This window comes from Euprymna scolopes, chromosome 14 (assembly GCF_053919585.1).
Source record: "Euprymna scolopes isolate OS-2025 chromosome 14, ASM5391958v1, whole genome shotgun sequence".
Classification (NCBI taxonomy): domain Eukaryota; kingdom Metazoa; phylum Mollusca; class Cephalopoda; order Sepiida; family Sepiolidae; genus Euprymna; species Euprymna scolopes.
Window position 1 is genome coordinate 72,845,624 of NC_136495.1, and position 9,927 is coordinate 72,855,550.

Below are 9,927 nucleotides of genomic sequence, written 5' to 3' on the forward strand. Positions count from 1 at the left end.
GGCAACAGTACTCCATCCTTGGACGTACCAGGCTCTTATATAGGTAGAGAATTGCATCAGCAGTGAGATATCTGCTAGGGCGGTAGAAGGACCTCATCATTTTTCCAGCGACCTTGGCAATGGGTTTGATGTAAGTGTTCCATTTCAGATCAGGAGTAAAGGTCGGACCCAGAAGCTTATCAAAACATGGAGCTTCCCCAAGACGAGAGTTATTCATTTCAATTGATGCCAGACAGGATCAGAGCATTGATGATGAAAAGATAGAAGCTTGGTTTTAGATGCATTAAAATTAACCAGCCACCTCTTTCCCCATTTTACCACATGATCAAGATCAGAGGAGAGAGAATCAGAGAGAACTTCGTCGTTTACATCCCTTGATGTGCTGCCATAGATGGTAGTGTCGTCAGCATAAATGTCTATGAATGATCTTAGGATGTGATTTGAAAGAGAGTTGGGCCCAGGATGGACCCCTGAGGAACTCCAACATTAACACTGTAAGCTTCTGATTTCTGCCCATCAACCACTACTCTTATGAACCTATAAGAGAGAAATGATTTCATAATTGAGAAGACATTTCCAGCTATACCGTAGCTGGAGATCTTGTGAAGTATACATTTATGCCATATCCTATCGAAGGCCTTTGATATGTTAAGAGCAATTGCCCTAGAAAGGAAGCCTCCATCGAGAGATTCGCTAATTCTATGAGATACAACCATAAGCACATCTGTTGTAGATCTAGCAGAACGGAAACCATATTGCATGTCACTAAGAACGTTATTTTTGCTGAGATGGTTGTCACTTCTCTATTCAACTTACTCATGACGCACAGGAGACTTAGTCTGTACCGAGAGGGGCATGACCGATCACCTGAATGCTTACATACAGGGCATACAGATGATATTTTCCAGGATGTTGGGAAGCAATTCTCCTTAAGACAATGTTTAAACAGCTTTGTAAGTATGGGAGCTCGTTCTGGTTGAAGCTTTTTGAGCACTATAATAGGAATGCCATTTTGGTTAAGGGCAAGGTGAATCTTTAATGTCTTTATAAAGCATTTTTAGGTTTCCTTGTGGATTAGTTTCGTTGGCAAAAGTATTTTCTTGGGAAGCCTGCATGGATCTATTCTGTGGGCATGGCCTATCCAGCAGAGGCAGTGGGGATGGTAGTGGCCTAACTACTGATCACTGAAGCTCGATACAACACTTTTGTGTTAGATGTGTGGCACTCCCAAGAAATTTGCAGCATATTTAGATTTTGTTATTGGAAGCATTCTAGGGATTTTATATATATATATAAGTTCACATTTCACTCGTGCATAGAAGTATGGATATACCATATATTTCGACGTATAAGACGACCATTAGATAAGACGAGGTACAAAATTGGAGCAAACTTTAATAATAAATGTATTATATATTGGTTGTATAAGACGACTGCCTAATCATAAAACCATGTTTGTTTAGCCTAGGCTAGAGATTGCAACACCCGGTATCTTATGAAATGTTGGTTTTTTTTAAAGATGATTTTTTTTTTACTTTTAAGGGTCATCTTATACACTGAAATATACGGTAACTACTTCGAAGGATGCTATGATTTTAGTGGGCATTCTCAGTGCAGTTTAATCGATTAAAGCCAGAATAAGCTGCTCTTTCTTACGTATGAGAATATATATTAAGATGCTCCACAGGTATAAAACCTAATCCACTTTCTTTTGTGGTCGGTTATTTACGATGGTGTTAGTGTTTTGGAGCATAAGGCGAAGTGGATGTTGGACAAGTAATTTAAGTATGTGATTTCCCTCTCTCTTTTTTTCATTAAATTCTTACTCTTTCTTCATTCTTTTTCAATTTCCCCCTTTCTTTTTTATTAAAATTTTTCTTGACCTTTCTTCAGTCCTTTCCATTTCCCTCCCTAAAATTAAATTCTTCTTTCTCCTTTTCTATCCCTTTTCAATTTAAAGAAAGAATTAGTTTACAATTCCAGCTATGAATATGACAGGAATGTATGAATAAGCGTATTATTTGGATTCTTCAGACTACTGTTCTCATCTTAAGTGTTAGTTTCACAAGGGCCCATTGCATAGTGGATAAAGTACTCGATCAAATTCAGTTGTAAAGTTAAACACTCTTGAAGGTTGAAGATTAAATCCTCAGTGCAGGCAATACTCAAAATACAATTGTGAATTACTTAGGACTTTCTAGTAGTAATTCTTCTAATGCACTCACCTCTAAAAGACAGAAAGTCTGTTCTGTTTGCTGTCATTACACAGGGGCTGGGAGAGGAAGAAGAGGAAGAAGAAGTGGTAGGCGTGGTTGGTTTTATGGGAAAGAGGGCGAGGCTAACTGCTAGAATTCCTGAGATTTGAAAGGAATAAATGACCAAACTCGGACGGATAGGCAACTGCTTCTGCTCAAGCAGAGAAAATGGTGAGAGGAGAGGAAAGTCCCTTCCGGCTCAAAGTGAGAAAGAAAATGAGGCTGAAGGACCCGGCAGTTTTCAGACTTCTACGCAGTCATGGCTGGTGGAACGAGAGTATGCTACCTATGTGGCTTTAATAAAGGGTACTGTTTGAAATTCTGTGCAGATTCCACGAGTTCAGCAGAAAGATTCCTAGGTTCAACACGATACACCTGATGAAGGTCGGAGGTTACATCAGCCGAAACGTTGTGAGAAATAACACTCAAGATGAAAACAGTAGTCCAAGAATCCAAATAATATGACTAATCGATCCTTATCTCAAAAATTCAGAAAAGGTTATAACACATAAGAAGAATGACGTAATACCAAAAATGACATAAAAACGTCATTGAAAATGATATGTAGATAACTATATGCGTTTCACGTATTGATAACCTGCTTTAAACACTACAGAGCCTGAAGCGAGGATGAGGACAACCGAATTTTGCAGAGAATAAAAGATGTGGAAAGAAAAAGTTACCCAGATTTCAATGGTGTTTTGATTCCTTTCAAATGTCCGATTGCCAAGTTGAAGCTAGCGTGGGGATGACCCTGGTCGCTGGCTTTCCTAAAACGAACGATAACATATTAACATTATACATTGTTTAACTGTTTGAAAAATGCAAAAATACAAAAGGAGAAAAAATATAAAACAAAAGGAACATTTTTTTATTATTTAAAAACGTTTCAGCATAAATTGTTAGGTTTTACGGCATGTCAACCCTTGTCACATTTTATATTGATTCTTACACCTGCCAGTATGGTATATCTCTTCAAAGCCACTATTCACCCACACATGAAGTATGATTGTATTTATGCTCATGCACTGGGCATGTGTTCTTCAGATTTGTCTGATCTATTCCCTGCTTCTTTTGTTCCAGCTCGTTTGACTCGTTGGTCTAGTGGTCTCCATCAATTCAGTGTTCTGATACCTCACTGTAATATCACTTCCTATTCCAATAACTTCTTTTCAAGAATTGCAGGCTTGTGGAACTCTCTTCCTGCTGACTGTTTTCCACCTATCTTTAACCTTGGCCTTTTCAAGACTAAGATTACTAGACATCTGCTCTCTTTGCGATAGTCATCTTTCGTTCTCGTTAGCTTTTTACATTTAAGTGGCTTTACACCTTATCTGGAGCGATTTACATGAAAAAAACTGTACATTAAGAAACTGTGAATCAAAAGTAAGATCACTCTTAGCCAAAAGAAACTTCAGAATGTCCTCGATGGTTGTACATCTAACCTACATGTCATTAATTCTGGCATGCCTTACAGGGTCCATCATTGTACCTTAACTTTTCCTGATTCTCTCTGATGAAATTGTATCTGAGATGGGTATATTTGCTCGTAACACAATGCTCTATTCTAATCATATGAATAAAAAAAACGTGCACATTGCCGAATCCAAAGAAAATGACCGTCAGTATGCAGAACCTACTGTTGATTTTATAAAATTATTTTTTATATATAATGCCTTGAATTAAAGTTTAAAAAATAAAAGTCAAGTATCATACTTTGATTGTGCTCTAAACAGAAACATTCATTTCAAACGCGCTTTTGTCATATAAAAGAACATACTGTTGATTTTATATGCCTGGCCTTACTGCTTGTGCGGTGATAATGGCTTGAATAAGTTTAAAATGAAAAAAGTCAAGTATCATTGTGCAATTGTGCTTTAAAAAGAAACATTCATTTCGAACAACCCCCTGTCATCTCAACCAACTGTTGATTTTATATATTGAACCTTTCTATTTGTGTTGTAATAAAACTTCTCAAATGCACTTGTGATGTTAGGCTGTGTAAGGTGTTAGCTTTGTTAAAATCGCCTGTTCCTTTCTCCATCGGATTATTTGGATTATGGATTATGGATTATCGATACGTATTCAAGATAATCCGATACGAAAACTATCTAAGAACATTGCCATGCACATGAGGTACCTTCGTGTGAAATTTCATATAAATCAACCCAACCGTTTTTCAGTTCATAGGGAACAAACACACAAATACAAAGTTCCTTTTATGAAATAGTAGAGATAGGGATAAATATTTGCTGCAACGAAATATCTATCCCTATCTTTATGAAAAAAAAATTTCATGTAGAAAATATCCATTTTTTTTATTCTTTTAGTCTTTCTTGTCTTCTGATATGTGCAAGACTTTTTTTTAGCAGACATTTTGTTTTCCGTGTTTGTTTTTTGTTAGTTTTTTTTGTCGTTTTTTTTTTTTGTTGTTGATTTTTGTTTATTTATTTATTTTTTTGTTAGGGGTTATTTCTGTGATTCTCAAGCGATGACGGAGCAAGTAGAAAGATGAGCCGACTGCACACGCTAAATCTCATCTCATTTCCTCCGACGCCAATCTCGTAACCTTCAAAATGAAAAAAAAAAAAAAAAAAAAAAATATCGGTCTCTGAACAAACCGTTTTATTTTAGAAATAATGTCGATGAATGCTAGCGGCATCAAAATGTCGATAGTATTTTTATTTTTCTTTATTTCTTTTTTTTACTTGAGAGGAGGGGGGGGGTCACTAACTAATCATAGCCCGGGGGCCTTAATTGGATAAGAATTGATGAATGTTTAGTAGATGGTGAGACAATACCGTGATGATTAGTAATGGTGAATCTTGGGTGAGGTTTAATTTTAAAAGAGAACAGCTAAACAAGAACTTATTTACATTAGACTTGAAAATGACCATGTTATAGTCAGCTGGGAAGCAGTCCCACGGCAGTGAGTTCCACAAACGAACAGTTCTAGGAAATAAACTTTGGAATTTTCGTTTAGTTTTAGGCACAGATATAGAGTGGAGGAAATTGTTGATAGTTGTAGCTAGACGAGTACTTGTTGCGAATGTTTTTATGGGGAGAGACCATAGATTGGAGCTCAGTCGAGCACTCTGGTTGGGACCAAAAATAATAATTGTCTCAGTATCGAGGGTTTCCCCTCCATTGACCGGGAGAAATTATCTTAAGTGTAGCATCGGAACAGATACTACACTTGGATCTTGGCCCGAACATGTATTAGTATTTATTTGCTTTCCCACCAAAGCAAAATGTGACACAAGGTCGTTTATCATTCTTTTGGGAACAGAAAAATACAACGCACGTAGGCAAAGGTCGTTTCCTCTATTGTTGACAAAGAGGAAAAGAAAGAGGGGGGAGAAAGAGAAAAGGAGATAAAGAGAGGGGGAAAGGAGATAGAGAGAGAGAGGGAGAGAAAGGAGATAGAGAGAGAGAGAGATGAAGAAAAAGAGAAAGAGAGAGAAAGTAAGAAAGAAAGAGAGTAAGAAAGAAAGAGAGAGATAGAGAGAGATAGCGAGAAAGAGGGAGAGAGAAAGAAGGAGAGATAAAGAGAGAGAGAGAGAAAGAAAGACTAAAAGTGACAGAGACAGAGAGAGAAAAAGATAGAAAAAAGAGAAAGAGATAGAGTGATAGAGAGAAAGGTAGAGAGAGAGAGATAGAGAGAGAGAGAAAGAAAGAAAAAGATATATATAAATAGAGAGGTAAAAAGAGAGAGAGAGAGAAATAGAGAGCGAGGAGAAAGAGAGATGAATAAAAACTGCTCATCTCATACTTGTTTACTAAAGCCGTTTCTGTGTCTCAGCAGTTTTGAATGAGGTCGACACAATCGGATGAATAACATGTATGACATCGGTCGATAAATAGGAAAGTCCATCGATTAAATAAGTCAAGCAAATATGAATAAACATTAAAATTCTTGAGTTCCCCCCAAAAAACATCAATCCTCAGAGACGGTGATGGTGGATCAATGGTTCCTATTTACAATGTGTCCCCACGGGACAGAGTTAGACACCAGAGTCGTTTTTTAATGTGGAGAAAAGGAACAAAAACTAAAAATTGTCTCAGTCGTGAAGGATTTCTCCTCCACTGACAGAGAACAAGAAATTGAAGTGCAGCATCTGAAGAATAGATACTACACTTTGATCTTGTCCCAAAGGCCAAGAGGGTCATCAATGGTTAACAAAAAGAACTGTAAACCTGTGCATGTCAAGTTCAAACCCAGTTCATCCCACAGAAACTCCTTCACTTAGGATGTTGGCAACCTTCCTTTACTTGCACGTTTAGCGGTTATCATTCTGGTCTGATTGAGCTGCCTTCTTCTTGAGCACGATTACATCCCAAACCATCACAGTCCAGTTTCATCAATCCTAACCCAAGTCGCAGGAAATGGCTAACCACTGTAGATTACAACACTGGAGACCAACTACTTGTGGGCTCGATTGTCCAGCCAGGTCATCCTTAATTGTTGTCGCCCAAGTCCTCAGCTGCCCCATCGACACGTCTGTTGATCTTCATGAAATACTCCATGACTTTCTAGAAAAAATTCTTACTAGAAAGATATTGAGAATCATCTGATTCGCATGTAACTAGCAGGACTCGTGTACCAGTGTTAGCTACACCCCCCCCCCCCAAAAAAAAAAGAACAAATAAATTTACGGCTGTTATTGGGGGCCACTGCCAGCTTTGGAAAATAGCACTAGTGGCCGTGACCCAAATAAAATCTTCCACATTTACTAGCATTTACTGGTGGATACTTGGTGCCTTTGCAACAAAAATTGACTGGCGACCATGATCATCAGTATCAGCCTCAATTGGAATGCTCTTAACTGAAATTGTCTGTCTTCAACTGTCAGGTACCACTGGATGGCTGTGGTGTTGAGTGAGGTTTACGGATATCTAGTGCTGTATTGAGGCGTTTACTGGTAGACTTTGGTTGGCTTTACAACTGTCACTGTCAATTCCAGGCATGGTCTCCATTGAATTGTTCCAAATTGAAATTGAAGCGTTTTTTTTTTTTTTTTTTGTTTTTGGGTTTTTTTTTTTTTCATTACTGGCTGGCACTTGCTTCCTCTACAATTATATTGCTCTGTAGATGAGAGAGTGAGGCAACGAGGACTCATTATAATTTTTTTAGAATCAAATAAAAAAGATGATTAGAGGAATCGGTTTTGGGTGTATTGGAAAATAGGCATAAATTTTTCCAATTCCGATACTCCAAAAGTTCCACATTTTCCGATTCCTGATTCCATTTCCAATTAATGTTCCCAACACTAATAAAAAAAAATGATATTGCAAACAGAATCGCCGTATCTAGCAGGAAAACCACTAAATTGGCAACACATTTTACCGAGCATTTGTTTTCATGTCATTATGATTCCATGCAAGTATACAGGCATACGATGTGATAGAGTCTTAACCTTAAAAAATATCACTTAAGGATTTTGTTTTTATTTTGATACAACCATAACTATGATGAGAAACTCAATTTTTTTTTTCGTCAAAATTGGAAATATTTTCAAATTTTCACTATTACGGAATTCACATTTCTTTTGACCAAGTCTTTTTAAGAAAAATCATTTAAGGGTTTTGCTTTTTACTATCATAACTTCGATGAAGATCTCCATTATTCTCATCAGATTTGGAAATATTTTCAAATTTTCACCAGCTATGAGCAAATTGCTCCACTGCCTTGTGGATGTTTGGAAAGGGAAAAGAGTCCCAATAAGCAAATGCTGAAGTGTTGCAACATTTTTTCGGTAACTCCTGCAGCTGCACTGGCTCTGACTGTATTGGTTTGCCATTCCATCAGACTGTCTGCAATGCAAAGAAGGGGATACTAGAAACTGGCAAACCTAAGTCTCCTTATCACGTTGCCAGGCCTGCGTCTGGAGAGACAACTCCAGCTTTGACTTTATAGCCACAGCAAATGTTGCAGTGCACCAGACTAGATGCAGAACGCCATCGTCATATGAGACAGGACGTTGCCATTATGTAAGAGCCTAACCCGTGAATATGTGGGGCCGTGACTGAGGAACTGCAAACAAATGAGGATATACATTAAATCATTTATAATAGACGAATTGTATTTTTACATTAAAGAACCCAAAAAAGGGTTGATAGGTCGTAAAACAGACAAAGCCATATCAAAGCTGACAAAACAAAACATGATGGAAATCGAATGTGACCGTATCATTTATTTTTATATTACTCGCTCCCTCCTCACCTAATTTATAATAAACACCAGCAGGTTTTTCAGTCCATTCATGCTAACAAGAGCTGGCCACATAAATGAAAAAATATAAGTTAAACAACACTGAACCTGGGTATTACAAGATGGGCGATCATTGAGGAGTACCAAGGCGCTATATGAATGAGGAAGGTTAGGTCATCCTTCCTACTTTTCAATATCTGCAGTGATGGCGTGTGCACATATAAACAATCATATGAAACGATGTTGGAGTTTGGTAAACTCCATCATCTTGATTGCATAGGGGTGCCTGGACGTAAAATACGCTTAAATATGTTATTTTAATTTGTCCAGATTTCGTATATATTATGATAGAGTCGTGATTTCAAAAGCAAAAAAAATACAAGTATTTTGGTGCCATCAGCTGAAACCGAAACTGCAGCATTCAAAGTTGGTGACATTACCACTATACCAACGTGACACGCATATGAACTGATTAAAAATTAAAAATAAACTAAGATTAATGTACAAAATGTATAACGATTTTTTCAATTTTGACCCATTTTTGACCCCTTAAAAATTATTTTAACCAGATAAAGACCCATAAAAGAATGGCCCGTAAAAGAGCCAATTATTTGAGGCCCCTAGCGTTGCTCTGTGACTTTTAGTTTCGGAGGAGATAGGGATGGAAAATATGGAGACAGACAGACATATAGTCTTTTATATATTAGATATATATATACTAGAATATGGTCCTGTAAGAAAATAAGAAAAGAAGATAGTAAAGAGAGAAAGATACAACAAAGAAAAGGGGGCAGAAAATAAAAAAAGGAAACAAACAGCAATAAAAAAAAGGGAAAAAATACAAAAGGAAGGAAAGCTAAGAATAAATGCGAAGCACAAATAAAAAGAATACAGAAAATAGAAAGAAAAGAAAAAGGAAAACAATGAGATCAAATGAAAGACAATAACAAAAGACAGGTGAGTGGATAAAAGAACAAACAAAAAAAAAGAAAGAAAGAAAAAAAAGAAGGAGAGAGAGAACAAGCGATGATGATGTAATCGTTTTTCAATTTTTTATCATTTTGTTTTTAGTCGTCATTCACCTGCCATTCGGATGCCATCATTCACCTGCTATTTCAAACATTCAAACCGAAATATCTTTTTTTTTTAAGATTCAAACCATCCCTTTAAACGCATTTATTTCTCCCTCTTTTATTTTGTTGCACTTGGTTCATCGGGTATATTCGCCAGGTAGCCTCTTTTTTAATTCTTTTTTATGGGCTCAATTGCTCCTATAATTGCTGGTATGATTAAGATCTTCCTAAAATTCCAGTTTCTTTTCATGTCATACATAAGACTTTGGTATTCTGTTGTCTTTTTCCTCTCAGCTCTGTTTAATCCGGCACCGTTGGAGATGCCGACTACAACTAGGGCTGCTACTTTCTCTCACTTGTCCTATGTAACGATGTTAGGTTTTACAGC

At 37.0% G+C, this 9,927-nt stretch overlaps 1 protein-coding gene across 1 annotated transcript in view; it reads right to left on the bottom strand.

Annotated features, from left to right (window-relative positions):
* The window catches only part of LOC145293087 (uncharacterized), an 89,489-nt gene that overhangs the window by 31,336 nt on the left and 48,226 nt on the right, over nt 1-9,927 (bottom strand). The window contains exon 4 of the mRNA XM_080139448.1: nt 2,939-3,025. Coding sequence (XP_079995574.1) covers nt 2,939-3,025 — 87 coding nt within the window. The remainder of the gene's footprint in view (nt 1-2,938; nt 3,026-9,927) is intronic.